Raw genomic sequence first — 22,314 nt, forward strand, 5'->3', positions numbered from 1 at the left:
AATATTAAAGAGTACCATGGTATTTTTTTGCTAATAGGTGTTTGACTACCTTGTAAAAAAACTATGATTTCAACACAATGGTTTAGTAGATACCATGATATCTTTGAGTATTTAAAACTCTCGTATAACACAAAGTTTATGTTTATAGCTCGCTTCTAATATAGGCACACTAAATATTATAAATTGAGACAGTTTGTCTCCATACAAATACTGATTAGAGTAATATAAAAAATACTATTGTTGTGTAATGATATTTTAAAACCAAAATATTTTGTTTCCGAGGACATTGGTAAAGGGGAGCCTCTCTTCTAAAAGCAACTCCAATAGTTATGTAAATTCTAGCTCTCTAACTCACAGAATTAAGTAGTTGCTAAATAACTTTGAGAGTAAAAAAACGTGAGTTCTCCAATAGTTCTCTAAATATAGGTTGTAGTTTTGTTTTGTATCTATCTACATAAAAAATAAGTCACAAATGTCAATAATCACCTTCATTGGCTATATAATGCAGTCAACAGTTTTGTTTATGCTCCGTTTGGATGTCGATATTGGAGGGCATGTAATTGAATTAGGTTCAATACCAAAGCAGCCATGTTATTGAAATGAGATGTAATTCCAAATCTATTGTTTGAATGTCATTGAATTGAAGTTTATAATTATGTGATCCAATTCCACGCAATATAGAGGAGTGACACTTTGTATTGGGAGAGGGAGTTTCTAGTTACACTTCAATTCCATGGAATTGAGTCTCTGATTCGAAACCAAACAATAGAATTCTGGAAAATTGATTCAATTCCCAATGATGTGTTTCAATATCTACATCTAAACGGGGTATTAGGGAGTTACTAAATGATTGGTAGATGTAGAGAGAAAATTAGGTTAGATGAAAAGTTGCTAAATTTAGGAAGTTAATTTAGAGAACTATAAGAGAGTAGTTATTATGTTAACTATCTAAATTAATGATTTAGGAAATCTTTTAATAATTATTGAAGTTGCTCCAAGCATGCTCGCATACAAGAGTTGTATTGTTGGAGCGCAAGAGCGTGGTATCGTAATTAGGGCTGGAAATGGATGTCTGGAGATCCGAGTTATCCGTATTCGTATTCACTAAAACTACTAGTATGGATATCTGTATTCGTATTCGATTTCAATATGGATGTCAAATGGATGTATTCGAATTCGATTTATAGTACTTTTCTCTATCTGATTCCATATTCGTATTCGAAAAAACCATGAAACATCCGATACTATCCTATTCGTGAAAAATGTGTTTCATGAAACCATTTCAAACTTAACTTTATCATTAATCACTAATTAAAAATGATTTTAAGTTTAGTAATATACTAGAAAAATGATATATATCATTTAAAATATTTATATGATAAATAAATAAATTATCAACCTTATATTTCTAGTGATATTTAATAATAAAACTCAAAAGTTTTCATAAACATTAAATTATAACTCTCCACTTTATCTATAGAGCGAACACATCTCAACGAAGTTCGATAAACATTCTTGGTACACACATTACAATATATAGATAAATTTCTTCATTTAAGTTTTGGTACACACATTTATAGATAAATTTCTTCATGTTATCAATTAAACTCAAACATCATACTATAACTCTCCACTTTACAATATATAGATAATTTTCTTCATGTTTTCATTTAAGTTTTGGTACACACATTTATATATATGATATTCATTCATTTTAGAACAACAAATTTGTTTTGCTTGGTACATTTACTATTTTATATCGATTGTAATTTACTTGTATCTGTACAAATGTCACTTGTTAAATAACACATGTTCTTTTGTTACATGCTTCGATAGTTTAAAATATTATTTATATAGTTTTGTTGACTTGGATACGGTGGTTCACGAGAAATCTATTTTAATTTAAGTTTGTTTTGACTTTCTATTTACTATCTTTAAACTTGTACTTAAATAAAAATCCATATATGCATATGTTAAATTTTAGGGTATGATGTTTGAGTTGAATTGAGTAAATATCCGAATAAGAATTCAGATTCAACTATCTATTTTGTATTCGTAATCGAAGATATTCGAATTTGTATCCGAATTTAAACTAAAATATGGTAAACCGTGACATTCGAATTCGTATTATTGGTTCCATTTTCACCCCTAATCGTACTTGGCAAGTCGACACACAAACTTAATTTATACCTGTTTGCTTGACTTTAAATTATACATATTTCTACTGTTTTTACAGACAGTAAAAAAACTGGCTTTAATCCGGCAAGCTGCGACGCGCTCGGCAAGTCACCGTCACGGCCATCGGTCAAATGAGAACGCAACCTAGGAATAAAGACCACCAGCCGCTGCATCCTTGTCCTCTCTTTTCTTGCCATTTCTCTCTTCTTCCTTGCTGTGCACTACACAAACCAACCATAACTTCTCTTGTTCTCGTTCTCTTCCCTGCGTGAACCGCGGACCAAGAAGAAGCGGGCGTTGGGGACTTTGGGATTTGAAAGCCTACATATTATTATTTCTCTAATTCAGGCGTGGTGAGTCGCTTCTCGTCCTCGGCTGAGCGCGCGAGTTCATCATGCGATTTTCGCTGTAACTTCTGTTGAATTTAGTTTTGCCGGGCGTTGGGGTTTGAATCGGTCGGGGTGATCTGATCCGAGATGTGATGTTGCAGGTCTGTGCTGGGAGGGAAGGGATCTGTGGGGCTGCAGCCCCATCCGGGCTGAGGGTTGAAGGATCCGGCCCTTTGGTGTGCTCCCCCAATCGGGTTATTATTTCTCTAATTCGGGCGTGGTGAGTTGCTTCTCGTCCTCGGTTGAGCGCACGAGTTTATCCTGCGCGTTTCGCTGTAACTTCTCTTGGATTTTGCTCCGGGGTTTGGGGTTTGAATCGATTGGGGTGATCTGATCTGAGATGTGATGCTGCAGGTTTGTGCCGGGAGGGAAGGAATCCGTGGGGCTACAGCCCCATCCGGGCTGAGGGTTGAAGGAACCGGCCCTTTGGTGCGCTCCCCCCAATCGAGGAAAAGGGGGCAGCGGATGCTTTGTTGCCTTCGGTGAGCAATTTCACTGACTTTTGGTTACAATTTACTGGGGATTTGAGTAAATTCCTGACCCATCGCTCCAAATGATCAGACCGTCGCAGGCTCGCAGCATCCGTTACGCGATTGGGAATGGACCATCAGCAGGTCGAAATGACTGTTCTGTGACACTTTCCCCCCAATCCCATCAATCCCGGTACGCACCTCACCCGTTTCACCTATCATCTGTTTATTTTGTACCCAGTTAACTGAAGGTTTTCCAAGTTTTGTGCAGATTTGATTTTTATTTGAACACAAGATGGGATTGTAATCTCGGTTGCTGTTCTGTGCCTCTTAGGTTTTCCTCCGTCCTGGATTTGGAAGGGAGGAACTCTTGGATTTCTGTCTCCATGGCGCACGAATTGTAGTTTCCAGAATCTTACTTTGTAGATTTAGTGTAAATAATAGTGATAGCAGCTGGTGACGAATCTCGGGTTTCCTTAGTAGCTGTCACCCTGTGAATATGTCGTCGGCAGGTGTGATTGTCTTGGGGCCAGTTCCAGAAGACCCTGCCTTCCTGCCCATCTGCTTCAATGGCAGCCGGTCACAGCACTGCTCATCTGGGTCACAACTGCAGGATTCCATTCTTATTTTCCTTGCTGTGCCGGGTATGCCACCCATGCCCATGAGCGTGCTGGGATCTGAGTCTATTGCATCTGTCAAGCTGCGCATCCAGCAGTTCAAGGGCTTTGTGGCGACGAAGCAGAGGCTTGTGCTGGATGGGCATGAGCTGGCAAGAAACAACTCCCCAGTCAAGGATTATGGGCTGGCCGAGGGAAATGTTCTGCATCTTGTTATTCGACTATCAGATCTACGTGTGATTAACATTGAGACTGCAACTGGAAGGAAGTTTCAGTTTCAGGTGGACCAGAGCCGCAATGTTAAGTTTCTCAAGAATAAGCTTGAAGCAGAGGGTGATGAGGATATTGGTAATCTTGAGGATCACAAGCTTGAATATGATGGTGAGGAGCTTGAGGACAACCAGCTGATAGCTGATATTAGCAGGAGGGATGATGCTGTGATTCATTTATTCATCCGCAAACCAGCAAAGGTATGGACACAACAAGTTGATGGAGATACTTTGGTTACAGTTGTCAATCCACAGGGGAAAGGCAACCTGCAAAATGAAGCTGGCTCAGTGAACTCCGCAAACTCAGTTGGGGTTAGGCCTGCCCCTGTTGAACCAATAGTTAACCGAAAAGCAAAGCTGTCATGTGAAGTGATGAAGATGATAAATTCAACCATAGCTGGACTGGAGAAAGGGCACCTGCCTGTGATGTCAGCTGAAGGTTCAGGAGGTGTTTATTTCATGCGAGATGCAACAGGCCAGAAGAATGTTGCTGTGTTTAAGCCTATTGATGAGGAACCCATGGCCAAAAACAACCCAAGGGGCGTTCCTGTGTCCACAGACGGCGAGGGGATGAAGAGGGGAACAATTGTAGGGGAAGGTGCATTCAGGGAGGTTGCAGCTTATATTCTCGACCATCCAGTTAGTGATAGTAAATATGGTCACAGTGTTGGGTTTTCTGGTGTGCCTCCCACCACATTGGTCCGAACCTTACATAGGGGGAAGAGCTTCAAGATTGGTTCACTGCAGATGTTCATGGAGAACAATGGAAGCACTGAAGATATGGGTCCTCGATCTTTTCCTGTCAAGGAGGTTCACAAAATAGCAGTACTAGATATTAGGTTAGCTAATGCTGATCGTCATGCTGGGAATATTCTAGTGTGCAAGGAGGGAGAAGGTGGCAACTACAAGCTGATTCCAATTGATCATGGTTATTGCTTGCCAGAGAAGGTCATTATTTCTCTATTACATTATGTATTTGGTTCATTTGGCTGATTAATAACTCATGTTGTCCTATGCTATGCAGTTTGAAGATGTTACATTTGAGTGGCTCTACTGGCCCCAAGCCCGTGAGCCATTCAGTGATGAAACCATTGAATACATCAAATCACTTGATGCTGAAGAAGACATCAAGCTTCTCAAGTTCCATGGGTGGGAGCTGCCCCCACGATGCGCTCGTGTTCTGCGCATCAGCACCATGCTTTTGAAGAAAGGTGCAGCTCGTGGCTTCACACCATATGACATAGGGCGCATTCTATGCAGGGAAACTGTGAATAGGGAGTCTGAGATTGAGGACATCATTCAGGAAGCAGAGGATGCTGTTCTCCCAGGGTCCAGTGAAAACATGTTCTTAGAAACTGTATCTGAAATCATGGACCGTCACCTCGACAAGGAGTGAGTTTAGAAATTCAGAATAACTGATCTAGTTGTTCCAGTTCCAGCTGTATCCGGTTTGTTGTTTCTATTGTTGACAAGCACTGATCAACAGACTAATAATTTGATTTGTTTGTACCTCTCAAATGTTTCTTTCGGTTGTAATGCTCGAGTACTTTGCTTAGCACACTTTGTGAATAATATATTTGTTCAGTTAGACATTATGGCTTTGCTGGAACGACTATAAGCTGTAGGCTGTGGCAATAAACCGAACAGCCATACGTGTCTATTTTGTGGTGACTACTGCGGTATGGATGTTTGTGCCAAATTTGCTTGATCTGATACTAGTTTCACACTAGAGGGGTTTCTAGCTCCACCCAACTAAAGTTAGGGGCTGTTTGGTTTTATAGACTAATTTTTAGGGGGTGTTTGGTTTCTAAGAACTAATGTTTAGTCTCTTCATTTTATTCTTTTTAGTCTATAAATTGCTAAATATAGAAACTAAAATAAAGTTTTATTTTCTATATCTGGGAATTTTGGAACTAAAATGAAATAAAATATAGGGACTAAACATTAGTCCCTAGAAACCAAACACCCCCTTAGTCTCTCTAATTTATTCCACTTTAGTCATTAAATTGTCAAATATGGAAACTAAAATATAGTTATAGTTTCCATATTTTGCAATTTATAGACTAAAGTGGAATAAAATGGAGGGACTAAAAATTAGTCCCTAGTAACCAAACACTACCTTAGTTCTGTCACATCGGATAATAATTACGTGTATTAAATATAGACTAATTATAAAATTAATTACACAGATAAAGATTAAAAGACGAGATAGATTTATTAAACTTAATTAAGTCTATATTTAATACTCATAATTGATATTCAAATATTTGATATGATATGAGCTAAAATTTGCTTCCGGGTCGGCTGTATTTACCTAACTACGAGTAAATTCATTTGCTCATGGCCTTAATTTTCATGAAGTATGTCAATCTCACTTATATAGAATTCATTAGAACAACATTAATTCCTCATAAGCCACAATATTTTGAATGTAGCGTGTCACTCTCGGGCTGTTTTGCTCTAGGGAAGGGCGAACCATATATTTTTGTTTGTAAATGCTCTCACACTTAGCTGAATCGAGAGTTCTTTAGTCCTCACTAAGTTGTTGTTTGGTTCACGAAATTTAACGTAAATAATAATGATTCACACATGAGTACCAACAATAATAAGTTTGAATAAATAGGTTGATATTAGTTTCTAGTGTGATATCTGATTATGATTGGATTTAAACAAACATGATATAATGTTATCAGTTACTCATCATGTTATAAATATGTGAACCAAACGACATCTAAGTGCTGATTTGGTGGTAAGGGATCCCAAGGGGATCCATGGGGGAGAAATCCCCTTGCAATTCAATTTTGAATAACAAGGGGATTCCTCCCCCATGGATCCCCTTGGGATCCCTTAGCACCAAATCAGCCCTAAAGGTCTTTGGTCTCAAGACAGCCCCAAGATTTAACGTAGGAGGCCTAGATAGCCGAGAGGATTCAAAGTCTACGAGCGCCCCAAAGTCTAGAGCGTTTCGAAGCTATATGGATCCTGAATTTCAGTTGTCTCCACAGATGGTGATGGCTGGGACAATCCTACCAGTACATGGGTGAGATTATTTCCTCATTATTCTCCCCTATCTTAACTAGAGTTGAGGTGGATCCCTAAGGCTGTCGTCAGATCGTATAAAATAGGAGACACAGCACTATAGATGACATTGTTTGACACTGTTTGCAGAGTGAAGATTAAAATAGGGAATAAGATAGAGGATGAGATAGAAGAGTTGTTGGAGACGACCTAAAGCATGGGTCTAGCAATAGCCAGGCATCCAAAATTTCTTCAATTGGGGTTCTTGGAAGACGTCTCTGGATGCTAACAACCATTATTCCCGTACCTGTATGGTATTTAGAGGATACCATCACTTCAATTTCTAATTTTCAATATACACTTTCTAAGTGTTTATATGACACCTTCATGGTGTTTAAGATTCCTTATTTTCTTCTCTTAGGTCTATATTCACTATGGGGAACCCTGTATGGTATTTAGAGGATACCATCACTTCAATTGCTAATTTTCAATATACACTTTCTAAGTGTTTATATGACACCTTCGTGGTGTTTAAGATTCCTTATTTTCTTCTCTTAGGTCTATATTCACTATGGGGATTGGGGATTAATGGTGCTTATTCAAGAATAGACCGTTGAATCCATCATGTATTAATTCCTTTAAGGATGTCTTTATTTTTTCGTGAATAACATTTCTCTTATATGAGATATTGTTGTGGTTTCGGAATCCGAGGGACAATAATATTTGTGTTCAGCAGGGGTGATAATGCGGACTCACACCAAATGGTGAATCTCTAGGATTCAGTGAGAAATCTGAGACACGGGGTTATACTGGTTCAGGCGCCCTCGGCTGTAGCACTGGAGTCTGGGTAACGGCCGGATCCAACGGTCGACTGCTACAGACCCCAAGGGTCGGCTGACGTGGCATGACACTAGACAGTGAACAGTACATGTCCGGTGCGCCCGTCAACAGAAAGCCGCCGCTTCTGTCCAACGGCTATAATTATAGGGGGAGGCTATAAATACCCCCAACTGGCCATTTCAAGGTGTGGGAGCCCAAGAAACATACCAAGGCATATTGTAGACATTTCCAATTGCTCATACACCCAAGTGCTTAATAGAATCACTCGATGATTAGTATAGGTGTTTTGCGAAGTGCTTAGATTAGTTAGACCGTTTTAGCGTTTGCTCTAGGTGAAACCTAGTTAGTTGAGTGAGTTTAAAAAAACCACACAACCCCTCGGCTCTTGCGCGAGCCGTTGTAATTGTACCGAGTGGGACTAGAGTCTTGCAAGACTGACAACCGAGTTTGTGTCATGGCCGCCACCGTGTACCAGAGAGAACGAGGGTGCAACGTTTTGGCCGAAAGCTCGATAGTGGAGACGGCGGGGAGCGTACGAGAGGAGCCGGAAGCGGAGCACCACTTGTGTGTGGAGAAGGCCCGCGACTCTCTACGGAGTTACTCGATCGTGGTGCTTGGCCCTCGCGTGGGCTACCCTTTGCTTAAGGGCACCAACGAGGATTAGTCGAAAACTTGCGTGGTTCCGGATACCTCGGTAAAAAATACCGGCGCCATCCACGAGAGTTTGCATCTCTACATAGCTCTTTACCTTCCGCATTTATATTAAGTATTAAAGTTTCAATCTTGTCTTTCTAGTTAGATTATTTAGATTGAAACTTAGGCTTTGCGGTAGACATAGCAACACTTAGACAAAACCTAGGTTGCACATTCTAGATTATTTATCTGCATAGGTTTTGCTCTAGGGATTTAATTGTGGCCTGATTTAGAGATAGTTTTTAGAAGTCTTAATTCACCCCCTCTTAGGCATCGCTGTTTCCTACAATTGGTATCAGAGGCCGGTTTGGCTTACTTGAAACGTTTTAGCTTCATCGCTAAAAGAGACGATGCTTTTTAGAGGAAGGGGATTGTAACATCCTGAATTTGGGGGTATAAAATTTCTTCCTAAATTTCTACCAAATTCAGGTGTTACTCTTGTATCTCTCCCTAGTTCCTCTCTCTCTTTCTTTAAGTAGATTTAGCTTAATTAGGAGGGATTTATTAGTTATTTTTGTCAAAACAATATGAGTCATGAAATGTTGCATCATGCTGAGCTTAAATATTCTTTGTATTGTTGCACATGTTTGAATTAGTTTGAATTTGAAACTTGGTTTGAGTTTGGATTGAAAACTCTAGAGAAAATAAATATAAAAGCAATTATAAATTCTCTGGAAAAAGAGAAAACCAATTCGGCACAGCTAGCCCAAGCCGGCCCAGCTCCGCGCGCGCGCCCACGCCGTCTGACCGGTGGAGCCCACCTGTCAGCGGTGGATCTCGCGCCCGCACGCTCTCCCCCTCCCTCTCTCTGCCGCCATGTGGGTCCGCCTTGTCGGCGCCCTGGCCCGTTGCGCGCTCGCGCGTCTGTCTCGCTGTTCCACGAGCCCCGCTTGCCAGTCTCTCTCTCCCCTCCTTCAACCGCTCGCCCACGCGGACCGCGCGCACGCACGCCGAGATCGCCACGCCCACGTCGCCTCCCTACGCCAAACCGGCATCCCGACCCCCTCCTCAAGTCCCCGCACACCCCCACCTCCCCCTTGCCTCACTCATTTTGCCCCTGCACACTCACCCGAGCTGCGCGCACCCGTTCTTCAAGCTCGCCGGAGTTTCCCCATCGCCAGGCCACTTGCGCCCAAATCCGCCCCCAGTAGAGCTCGGCCACCGTCCCCGATCGTGCTCCACCACCGTCAGGCACAGCCTCGCCATCGTTCTCGCCCCACCCAATGTGAATTTCCCCGCTGGACCACTTTTTCTCTCTCCCCCGTTTTCTCTGTTCCGTCGATTAGCCGTCGGTGATCGCCAGTATCGGTACCGCGCTGTCATACCGAGACCCCCTGGCCCCGTGCCTTCTTCGCCCGCGTGGAGTCACCGGCTCCGGCCATGGCGCTCGCGCCGTGCGCGCGACCGAGGAAGACGACGGTCCTGACAAGGAGGACCCGCCCGTCAGCCTCACCCTTTCCGCTTCTTTGTTCCCCCCGCGTGGTCGCTGACCGGTGGACCCTAGGTCCCACGCGTCAGCACAGCGCCTACCCCTTTCCCCCGTTCTATGTTGCCGTCTAGTGGGCCCCGCCCGCGTGTGTGTACTCGCCGCCGCGTCCGCGCCTGGCCCGCGTAGCTGACCAGCGAGCCCGGTCTTGCTGTGGCCCCGCCCGTCAGACGCTGGCGCCCTAGCACCTAGCCGTCCGTCCGCCCGAGCCACTGGCCCGTGGACCCCACATGCCAGGCATCCACGTCCACGCGCCCACATGCTCACCCTGCCAGTTCTAATCCTGGCTGTCTATCTGAGATCTGACGGTTGGGAAGGCTCGATACCCATTCAGTTTTCCGTTTTGTAAAAAGGACCCTGAATTCTCGGGTTATAGAACCCATCGTCCCTTAGTTTCGCGCTTAAGCCCCTGCGATCTTGCAGACTAAACCTTAGGTTTTTGTTTAATCATAGAATTAGACTTAATTTTGTATTTCAAACTTCAAAACTTGTTTATTTCATATCTTTTTCATATGAACTCCAAATTGAGTGATTTAAATTGCAAAATGTTCATAGGAATATTCTCTGTTCGAATAAATTATGTTCATTCATAGTCTGTGCACTTTAGTTTTATACCTAGACTATAAGATAGTGTATGTGTTGAATTATTCACTCAATAAAATAAATAAAAAGAAACCCTAGTGGTTAGTGGATATTTAATCTTGTGAGATTAATAATGTATATTACATGAATTTATCTCTGGTTTAACTTTTATGTTTCATTAAAATGAATAGAATCAGATTATGTAATCATGGACAACACTTAAAGAATAATCAATTACTAGATGGGATTAGTTCACCCTATAAGTTAATAAACTCCCGTTTTGAGTTTATACTTTTCCTTTTGAGATGTGTTCCAATGTTTGTACATGATTGATGTGCTGTTCATTTGTCATTTACCAAATGTATTGAATGCATGGTCGTTTTATTTAGACAACGAGCAGCCCGTGGTTCCTGAGTGTGTTGCCAAAGATCTTCCTGAGCAACAACCTGGTGAAGACAAGTGTCCTCTGACCTATTATGTCCTACATACTTTATAATTCACCGTCCCGCATGACATTATTGAAATCTAAGGATTGACTAGTCTGTATTTACTTATCCTTGTTTACATTTTGGGTTAATCATGGTTAGCTTATGCTATTACTTCAACTTAATCAATGAACATGATGTGAACATTTATGATACGATGATGTTATCCCGATGATGCTATTGTGATACTTTAGGGGACTCAAGCCATTTTTCCTGAGTACCTCTCCGTAAGGACCTGTTCGTGGAGTGACCACCCGGGATAACAGTGCAACCATGAGGGTGGAATGAGATGCTCATAGCTGATTAATTAGATAAACTTAGGGGTGTATGTTGGGGACTTGTTCTCAAGTGCTATGGGTTAAGAACAAGGCAACATAAAAAAAATGTTAATCGTTAAAGTCCTTCGTCCTTCGAAGCATTATTTCCCTTAGGATATAATGGTTTATGGACGAAGGTTATGAGGGACATACCTTCATGAACTCATTAAATAATGACGAAGGATGAAATATAAAGAATATGAAAGACATCATGAACAATTATATATTATTATCAGGCATAAACAGAAATATCATTGAATTACAAGTGTACCTTCAATTGGAAGGAGATGATAGTACAAGCGTGACACAAAAAGCGAATGCCAAGTCAGCGTCCACAGTACGGGGCTACTGTTCACCTATTTATAGGCACGGGACGCAGCTCGTGCAAAATTACATTAATGCCCTTTACGCTTGATAATAATTCTATAGTAATCTGTCGAGGTCTAAATAGCCTTTTCATCTTTAAGTCGGTTTCATCTGCTGCTGTCACGCCGAAGCTTTCCTGCTTACACCTTCGGCGATTCATCAAGCTTCGTATCATTCTGGTCTACTGTAATGCCTGACTTGAGTCCGAAGATACCTGTTCACACATTATACTCCAGAAACACTATTAAATCCTGTTTTTGAGGACCTTCGGATGCCGAAGGTCCCCAACAGTAGCCCCTCGCAATATTAATTTGTTCAAAATAATAAATTTAGATTGCGATCTGGACGAAAGCTTTACGCCGAAGGTCCGAAAAAACACCTTCCCTTTGCTAGAATAGCAATATTCACTGACAAGCGGGGTCTTTCAATTTTCAACGCACTCGGCGTATAAATACGACCATACCGCAAACGCATTTGACACGCTCTCTGGCCAACTGCTCCCGCTCACTCAATTTTTAGCTCTTGTGCACTACGATTTGCTAAGCTTTTAGTTTTGAAGCTTCGGCTTTAAAAATAGTTTTTAGTGTCTCCGAAGATGTCCGAAGATAAGAAGACTGCTGCTGAGACGAAGCTGAGCCTTGACGAAGAGAAAAATTTGGGGTTTCTTATAGCGATGTCAAAGACCAACACAGAAAAAATCACCAAGGAGATTCTGGAAGGTTTGTCTGAGGATACTGGTGACAGTGACAGCTATGATGTGGACAGTGGTGGTGAAGACTCCGAAGATCGTCCATGGCGACCAAGCCATTCAGTTTATGGTAAATCAACTATCAAAGAGAATCATCTTATCAACATGAGAGGAAGGTATTTTCGGGATTTGTCCATTGTGAGGGCCGACGAAGGGGAGAAAACTTGCCCACACCCTGAAGAGAATGAAGTCGTAGTGTACCGAAGCTTTTTGAAAGCTGGACTACGATTTCCTTTGAGCAGCTTCGTTGTGGAGGTGCTGAAAATATTCGAAATCTATCTCCATCAACTTACCCCCGAGGCAATTATAAAGCTGAATATCTTCGTGTGGGCCGTGAGAAGCCAAGGTCTGAAGCCTGACGCAAAAAGCTTCTGCAATATACATGAATTATCATATGAAACAAAACCTTGGGGTAAGGAACAGTATCACAACAATTTTGGCTGCTACAGTTTTGTTTCTCGGTCCGGGTCAAGCTGCCCCGTGCCAACCTTTCGGAAAAGATGGCCCGGAGACTGGATGACAGAATGGTTCTATGTGAAGAGTGATCTGACAATACGAGAAGATATCAAAGGTATAATTATGCGCCCTATTTGGCAAAGCTTTGGCCTTCGAAGGCCGAAGGTTGAAATGAATGAAGTTGCCGAAGAATGCCAGAGGGCCTTCGGCGTAGTCTGTTCTTTCATTGGGACAAGAGACTTAGTACAAGAGCATATTGCCTTCAGGGTATGGCCGCTCGCGGAGAATTGGGAAATGCCACAAGAAACCGTAAAAGAGGCCGACGAAGGTGGACTTATCAGGTTGAAGTACACTTTTAAATTTGGAGATAAATTCGTTGAGCCAGATGATGACTGGTTAAAAAGTATTGAAAATTTAAGCGATGAACTGCTTGGGGCTTATTCGAAGGCCGAAGACACTGCAATGTCAGCAGCCTTCGGAGGCCGAAAAAAGAAAAGGCTGAATCGGGTATTTGATGCAATCGGGTTTGTCTACCCTGACTATTGCTATCCTATTCGAAGGCAGAAGAGAAAAAGCACAACTTCTGCAAAGGAAGAAGCTGCAATTGCTCCTAGCGAGCCAGAACCGAAAAGAAAGAAGATAAAGGTCCTCACACATCGGCTGCGCTATATTGAACCAGCTTCGGTGCCTGAGTTTACCGGAGAAACTCCTTCGGCCGCCGAAGCTGAAAAACCAGCCGAGCCAACCTTGCTGCCAGAAGTCGCAGAAACGGCCGAAGTGCCAACAAAGATAGAATTGGAACAATCGAAGATTTTGTTATCAGAAATGAAAGAGAAGGCCGAAGCGCCGTCCATAGAAAAAATGGAAGAAGTAAAAGAAGCAACTGAGGGATCCAAAACATCAGAAGTTTTGAGTCCCGCAGCAAACATTGATACAGTAAAAAATCAAAAAGTGCCAGCAGTGACTCCAAAAAGAAAGAGAATGGCTAATGTGCTGGATGTACTGGAAACGATCAAATCTTCAAGCACACCTCCGAAGAGGGCTGCTGTCATTCCTGAAACAACAACTGAAGTTTCTGGTTCTAGAGCTCCAGGGCAAGAGACTGAAGCCGAAGCTGAGCCCTCAGAGCCTGCAAAGATAAAATCCTTGGAAAGTGAGGCAGAAAAAATGACAAAGCCAACTTTTGTTGAAGAAACCGGTGTCGTTGCCCCCGAAGCATCCCCGAAAGTTCGTGATTATATTCTTCGTCATGCTTCGGGGAAAAAATTATCAGAAAAAGAAAAGCAAGAGGCCCAGCACTACGCCCAAAAACTGAAATATCCAAAGGGGGCGTTAATATTCAATGGCAGTGGAGAAGAAGACTTCTTGTATTGTCTCCCCGACAGCAAGGAAATTTCTGTCTGTCGGGAGATGAGCAGGAGCTTCGGATTCCCAACTTTAGAAGACGGACTTTCGGTGCTGTCAAAAAACGATCTGGCCGACGGCCTAGCTTACAATAGCTTAAAGGTGCGACAAATGAAATCCTTGTATTTTTTGTTGAGTTCAAAATTTTTCGTTTGTTTAAACCTATTGACGCAGACATATTTCTCTTTGCAGGGCCTGATACTCAGCAATGCCCTCAGGGCACAGAAAGATGCTGAAGACGAAGGGTGTTCTATAGCCCTGAGCAACCTTCGTTCCGAAGTTATTGAACTGAGGAACGAAGGTCTCGAAAAAGATAAAATGTTGTACTCATTGATAAATAAAATAAAGGAGGACGAAGCTGCTTTTAAAGGCCAAGCTGAAGCTCAGAAGCGGGAAATTGAAGATCTTCGGAAACAACTGGCCAGAGCCAAGGAAGAACGCATACTTGAAGAAACAAAGCGAGAACTCAGCGACCAATGGGCCGATCACCTAGAAATAACTGTTGAAGAGCTTCGTTCGTCCAAAAAGAGATGCTATAACAAATCTATAGAGTGTGTTAAAAAGCTAAAAGCTAGCTTCGCCAAGGTTGGCGCCTTCTCAAGCGAAGAAAACTTTACGAGAGGCAATCCCGAAGGTCCTATCGAATGGATCGACCACGAAGCTGAGGCCTTCGAAGAAATTTTAAATAGCCGAGGAGATATTTGTGCCTTCTCTGGTGCCAGAGGGATTGCCACCATCTTAGAGAAGAAGGGCTGCAAACACGTAAAAATTTTAGCACAGTCCGAAGCTGCTTTGTCCTTTGAAGATGCAAGAGATCCTTCGGCCGAAGCTAGTATAATTGGTGGAAAATTTTTTACCGATATCTGGGATAATGGTGGCCGAGAAATGGCCGGAGAAATTATTCGAAGAAGTGAAAAGGGCATTCACGATGCTAGAGAAGTAGCTGAGGCTGCTGAAAAGAGCGCAGAGGCCGAAGGTCAATTAGGTATTAACTAATAGTTATTATTGTGTTGCAATCTTTAGGCTTTAAGATTTGTTTGCGATTTGTAATAGCAATGTAGCCGTATCCTGTCTTACTTCAGATCCTGCTAAAACGTCTTCGGGCCCTCATCCGAAAGGAGACAACGAAATTAAAAAGATGGCCGAAGATATTATGGACGAAGTCGTCAATCGGCTCCTGAACGAGGCTGCAGAAGTCGTTTTGAGAGAGGATTAAGTATTTTTGTGAAAACTTCTGAAATGTAATATACTGTAACATTTTGTAACCCCAAATGTAATATACCTATTTTTGTTAATCAATTCTTTACGATGCATGAAACTTTACACGTACCGTTTTTGAGTCTTTGACGAAAAAACACCTTCCCTTCTTTTCATGCTTCGTGAAGAAGAATTTTTCTTTGTCACAACAATATCCAATATTCTGATGAATAATATCCAGGCTTCGTGAAAATATTTTCCGAAGCTATACTTCCGAAAATCAATGATGTATCTTTTTGTGACTATGATTTCTCCCTTTTTTCAAAGCGTTCTTCTGTAGATTGATAATGTGTCCACCTCTTGTGCCATGTGCAAAATGATGTATGATGCTTATGCTATGCGAAATGATGCGATGATGTTATGTCATGTGAGATGATGTTTATTCCGAAGATACATACGCATCCCTGCAATAAAACACAATCTTTTATAAGCCTCCCTTAGGAGCTTCTTCGCCTTTTACTTCAGCGGAATCAGCGTTTATTTTTCGCTGTAAGCCTCCCTTAGGAGCTTCTTCGCCTTTTACTTTCAGCGGTATTCGCGTTGACTTTTCGCGCTTCGCCTTTTACTTAGGCGGTATCAGCGTTGACTTTTCGCTGTATGCTCTGCATTCCCTTTGGAACGACTTTGGAGCAGAAAACTTACACTACGCTCCCTTTGGAACGACTTTTTGTGACTTCGGCAAACTTACTCTGCGTTCCTTAGAACGACTTTTTGTTGCTTCGAAGAATTCTCGATAGTTCGAAGGTCCTCTTTGTTATCATAAGCCTGTGAAGAAAATATATTTTCCTTGTAGGATTCAACGAAACCAATTGCATGAAATCTAAACAATGTCCTTCATTACAGAAAATAAAACTGAATGAAAAAGATTGCTATTAAAGTAGGATATTTGTCAATAGATGTGCTTTGATTCTGGCACAGTGCTATTGACTGTACGAGCTTCGGACTGCTCTCTGAAGTCCCTCTGGTGTGGAGTATACTGGCTCCCTTCTGGCTGCTGGCCTTGTTGCAACGGAGGTGGAGGCGGAGGCTGTTGCCAAGAAGCTTGAGGCTGACTCGCCGAAGCAACAGAAACTGTAGGATGATTGCCCACATATTCTGGAATGTAGGGCGAATGATACGAAGCTGTATGCATGACCTGCTTCGGCTGAGCTTGTTGTGCTGCTGCTTCAGCTATTTCCTTTTGCTTCTGAATAGTAACATGGCACATCCTGGTAGTATGGCCTTTGTTCTCACCGCAGAATAAGCAAAAGATTCTTCTCGATTGATCGCCAAATCTTCCTCCAAAGCCCCTGGCGCCTCTGCCTCTTGGAGCTGGTGGTCGGAAGGAGCTTTGCTGTTGTCCCGAAGCCTGTGAGGAGCATTGTGGCCTTTGCTGTTGGCTTCCTCTGTCATCATTTTGTGTAGAATTATGAATTGATCTCACGTGCCTCGGGTAAAACCTCCCTCCGAAGCCCCTGGTCATTTCAGAAAACCTGAAAGCCTCCTCCCTTCTTTGGCGAAAATCATTATTAGCCCGAATGTACTCGTCCATCTTCTGGAGCAGCTTCTCCAAAGTTTGAGGAGGCTTCCTGGCGAAGTACTGAGCTGACGGTCCTGGCCGAAGCCCCTTGATCATGGCCTCGATGACAATTTCATTGGGCACCGTTGGTGCCTGTGCCCTCAAACGCAAGAACCTTCGGACATACGCCTGAAGGTATTCTTCGTGATCCTGGGTGCATTGGAACAGAGCCTGAGCAGTGACCGGCTTCGTCTGAAATCCTTGAAAGCTGGTTAACAACAGATCCTTCAGCTTCTGCCATGAAGTGATCGTCCCTGGTCGAAGGGAGGAATACCAGGTTTGAGCAACACTTCTGACAGCCATAACGAAAGATTTGGCCATGACTGAAGCATTGCCGCCATACGAAGATACTGTTGCTTCGTAGCTCATCAAAAACTGCTTCGGGTCTGAGTGGCCATCAAATACAGGAAGCTGAGGCGGCTTGTAGGACGGAGGCCAAGGTGTAGCCTGCAGCTCAGCGGACAGAGGAGAAGCATCATCAAAAACAAAATTCCCATGATGGAAATTGTCATACCAGTCATCTTCGTTGGGAAAACCCTCCTGATGAAAGTCTTGGTGCTGAGGCCTTCGGTGTTGCTCATCCTGAGCAAGATGACGAACTTCTTCAGAGGCTTCGTCTATCTGCCTCTGCAGTTCAGCTAGCCTGGCCATCTTTTCTTTCTTCCTCTGTACTTGTTGATGAAGCATCTCCATATCTCTGATTTCTTGATCTATCTCGTCCTCTGGTGGTGTCGGGCTGACAACCTTCCTTTTCTGGCTTCGGGCCTCCCGCAGGGAGACTGTCTCCTGATTGTGGTCCAGTGGTTGCAGAGCTGCAGCCCCAGTCGCTGAAGCCTTCTTCGGCGCCATAACGAAGGTTTATGATCGCCGAAGGTGTTCAGAAAACTCAGAGTGGAAGTGAGTTCACCGGAGGTGGGCGCCAATGTTGGGGACTTGTTCTCAAGTGCTATGGGTTAAGAACAAGGCAACATAAAAAAATGTTAATCGTTAAAGTCCTTCGTCCTTCGAAGCATTATTTCCCTTAGGATATAATGGTTTATGGACGAAGGTTATGAGGGACATACCTTCATGAACTCATTAAATAATGACGAAGGATGAAATATAAAGAATATGAAAGACATCATGAACAATTATATATTATTATCAGGCATAAACAGAAATATCATTGAATTACAAGTGTACCTTCAATTGGAAGGAGATGATAGTACAAGCGTGACACAAAAAGCGAATGCCAAGTCAGCGTCCACAGTACGGGGCTACTGTTCACCTATTTATAGGCACGGGACGCAGCTCGTGCAAAATTACATTAATGCCCTTTACGCTTGATAATAATTCTATAGTAATCTGTCGAGGTCTAAATAGCCTTTTCATCTTTAAGTCGGTTTCATCTGCTGCTGTCACGCCGAAGCTTTCCTGCTTACACCTTCGGCGGTTCATCAAGCTTCGTATCATTCTGGTCTACTGTAATGCCTGACTTGAGTCCGAAGATACCTGTTCACACATTATACTCCAGAAACACTATTAAATCCTGTTTTTGAGGACCTTCGGATGCCGAAGGTCCCCAACAGTGTAGTTGGCTTTGCCTGAGGGTCGTCAATTGGGGCCGGGGCGTAGTGCTCGCTCTGCCAAGGGGGGTGTAGAGGTTCATTTGATTTGGTTTTGTTAGTCACCCACCTTGGGGAGGTGTACTGCGTTTGTACGACTGGCGAAACTTAACGAGCAGCTATGCACCAGGGGAGTCTTTGTAAAGGCTACATAGTGTATCCCTGACCATTCACCTCGGTAGTGAAGATCGGGTCTGTACAACCTAGGTTGGGAAGGGATCATGACTCGTGGGTAGAGTGTTAGAAACTGGTATATCAGCCGAGCTCACGGTTAAGAGCGGCCTTGGGATCCTCTTTGATTAGAAGAACTTTGGTTACTTTTATGATGATGGTTAATAATGATGGTTATAATTTTGATCTATGGTATTTCTTCTTGGAGGAGGTACATTTGGGTAATAATTGGGTTACTACTAAAACTTGGCTCTACTAATAGTAATAAATACTTGACCAACTAAAAGCAACTACTTAACCTTAACCCCACATACAGCTAGCCCACTTTAGCCAAACAAGACATTTGCTGAGTACGTTGATGTGTACTCAACCTTGCTTTACAAACCACCCCACCCAGGTTGTCCCCACTGTACTTAGTGCTCAGGAGGAGATGCTGGCAACATGGAGGACTTTGAGGAGTTCCAGGACTACGACGAGCTCTAGTTTTTCTTAGTGGCAAACCCCCAGTTAGCTGCCTGTGTAGGCCTTATCTACTACGTTTCGTATTTCCGCACTTTGATGATATTAATGGCTATGCTATGTATTAGACTCTGTGGATGTCTTGGACATCTTATTGTAATAAAAGTACCTTTCCGCTATTTACTTTGAGCAATGTGTGATGATGTCCAATTATGTAATCGTTGTGTACATGAGTTTCTGATCCTAGCACGTACATGGTTCGTATTCGGTTTGCCTTCTAAAACCGGGTGTGACAGGGATGGATATCCATAGGCCACCACACTTCGACGGTACTAACTTCCCATATTATAGTGCTAGAATGGCTTGTTACCTAGAGGCCGTTGATCTAGGTGTTTGGAGAGTCACTCGTGACGGGATGAAACCACCCAAGAATCTCGAGAAACCCACCACGAGTGAGGAAAAAGAAATTCATGTAAATGCTAGAGCCAAAAATTGCTTGAATGAATCTCTTAGCATGTATATTTTTAATCAAGTTTTTACATTAAAAACTACTAATGAGATTTGGCTAAAATTGCATGAGTTCCATGACGACACATCCAATGTCCATGAGCAAAAACATTGCCTAGACTTAAATGAGTATATTTATTTTACTATGAAGGATAATGAGCTTGTTAGAAATATGTATCCTCGTTTGAATCTAATCATCAATGAGCTCAATTCTATTGGCATTAATAAGCTAGGTGATGTGGACATTTTGAGGAAGATTATCTCCCTACTACCACAACAAAGATATGGGAGCATCATCACTATTCTTCACAACATGGAGGACTTGAGTCAAATGACCCCGACCATTATGATTGGAAAAATTGTGGCATTTGAGATGTCGCAAAAAATGGGTCGACAAGAGGAGCCAACTTCTTCAAGCCCAAATGCTTTTGCATGTGATGAAAGAAATGGCAAGAAGAAGGCTCCCACTCCAAGTTCCTCAAGTGAAGAAGAGGAAGAAAAAGAAAGTGATGATGATGAAGATAATCAATCATCTGATGCGTCGGAAAGGTAATGGGGATGCTCCGCAAGATTAATCTAATGGGTGTGCCCCAGTAGGTCAAGGACCTTCTCTTTAACATTGACAAGAAAAATCAAAGAAAGAGAGGATGCTTCACATGCGGGGAGAAGGGTCACTTCAGGGACAACTGTCCAAATATGGCCGAACCCACAAAGGGGAGGAGCAAAGGCAAGACACTTAGAAGTGTAAAAACTTGGGATGACTCTTCAAGTGAAGATGAACCTCCAAGGACGTGCAACCACCGATCCTCATCACACTCATCACGGTCATCACGCAAATGCCTTATGGCAAGAGGTAAAATGAGTATTCCATCCTCTAGTGATGATAGTAGTAGTGATGATGAAGGTGAGGGAAATCCCTCCTTAGATGAGTTTGCGGAAGCCGTTAAATTTTTTGAGGATGTATGCACTAAACAAAAGGCTCAACTTAAAACTTTGAAAAATAAGTTGATTAGCTCTCAAGATGATTATAAATGTTTGCTAGAAAATATTGAAACATTTGCAAATTTAAATTGTGAGCATTAACTAAAAGTGAGCAATTAGAGTCAAATGCTCCATCCTCAGCTACCGATGATAACCTTATTAAAAAGAATGAAAAACTTAATGCTAAGTTAGCTAGCTCCCATGAAGCCATTGAAAACTTGCTAGGGAAAATGGAAATTCTTAGCATACACAATAATGGGCTAACTACTAAGCTAGAAAACATTGGTAGCACTCCAGGAGTATCTTTGGTTGAAATGCCTGAAATTATTAAGAAAGATGCTTCTACTTCTTGCTTTGATTTAATTGATGATTCTAACCCCTGCAATCAAGTTCTTGTTAAGAATGTTGTTATAGAAACATGTTCGGATGCGATTGCAATGGAGAATGAGCAATTAAAGCAAGAGGTGGCTCGCCTTGGCAAGGCTCTGTATGACAAGAAAAGCAAAGCCAAACAAATCCGACCTCCTCAAGATAACATCACTGCGGGAGTGAACAAGCCTACGAATGGAGAAACTATGATCTGTAGGCTATACCATAAGGAAGGCCACAAGTCTTACTAATGCAAGGCGAAGACCGGGGATAAGCAAAAGCAAAAGCCAACAAGAAAAATCTCCAACACCTACATCAACAAGGTGGATAAAAAGTCTACTACACCGTACTTAATCAAGAAGAAAAAGAATGGAAAGGTGATAGCAATCAAGGCCAACAAGCAAGCCAACAAAGGAAAGGGGGGCAAACGCGTATGGGTACCACAAGAGATTATCTCAACCATGAAAAGCACCAAGAATGTTTGGATCCCAAGAGGGAAGTGAGGAGTCCGAAGGAAGTCGGGGAATTTGGAGACTTGGCAAAATTGGGATGTATATCATGGGATGCATCGTATTGGATCAAGTCTATTGTGAAGTGGGTTAATGAATACTTTGGACCCAGAGTCCCCGGAGAAAGACAATAAGCTTCCACTGCAAATCTACAAGTAGTTTCATGTCTCACATGACTACATTTGGTACCTTTTACATGTCTTCTCCAGTTATTGATTAGACTATATTTCATACCTTATACTTCACATGTTGCTAAATGCATATGTTGTCAAAATATATATGTTACCTATGCATAGGGGGAGTTAGTCTAATCAAATCATGTCTTGTTCCTCTATTTCTCACACGCTTCTTCATAAGTAAAGATCTCTGACAGGGGGAGTATTTCTTCGTATGTGACAAAGAGGGAGAATATTCTTTCAAAAGGAGAACACTCGTTTAGGGGGAGTAATCTTTTAGTGCTTCAATTGATAAATCTCTTAAGAGGGCAAGCCTTATTTGCTTCCTACATGCTTTTAATGTCTTCCTTTTCGGTGGTTGATGCCAAAGGGGGAGAAGTTTTAGGGACCAAAGCAATAGAAAAT

The 22,314-nt window shown here is 42.4% G+C and overlaps 1 protein-coding gene across 3 annotated transcripts; it reads left to right on the plus strand.

Moving 5' to 3' along the window:
* The first annotated feature begins 2,274 nt into the window (after window positions 1-2,274).
* On the plus strand, window positions 2,275-5,518 carry LOC100274207 (uncharacterized). 3 transcript variants are annotated; one of them, XM_020538851.3, is made up of 6 exons: window positions 2,275-2,531; window positions 2,669-2,787; window positions 2,922-3,049; window positions 3,129-3,230; window positions 3,309-4,871; window positions 4,948-5,518. In XM_020538851.3, the coding sequence occupies exons 5-6, from the start codon at window positions 3,537-3,539 to the stop codon at window positions 5,317-5,319; spliced, it is 1,707 nt and encodes a 568-aa protein (XP_020394440.1). In that variant the 5' UTR covers window positions 2,275-2,531; window positions 2,669-2,787; window positions 2,922-3,049; window positions 3,129-3,230; window positions 3,309-3,536; the 3' UTR covers window positions 5,320-5,518. The 3 variants fall into 3 exon arrangements, with proteins under 3 accessions (XP_020394440.1, XP_020394439.1, NP_001347490.1); XM_020538850.3 differs by having other exon boundaries at window positions 3,372-4,871; NM_001360561.1 differs by having other exon boundaries at window positions 2,463-2,531; window positions 2,669-2,791; window positions 3,372-4,871; window positions 4,948-5,438.
* The last annotated feature ends 16,796 nt before the right edge of the window (window positions 5,519-22,314 follow it).

The sequence above is a fragment of the Zea mays genome, chromosome 6 (genome assembly GCF_902167145.1).
Source record: "Zea mays cultivar B73 chromosome 6, Zm-B73-REFERENCE-NAM-5.0, whole genome shotgun sequence".
Classification (NCBI taxonomy): Eukaryota; Viridiplantae; Streptophyta; class Magnoliopsida; order Poales; family Poaceae; genus Zea; species Zea mays.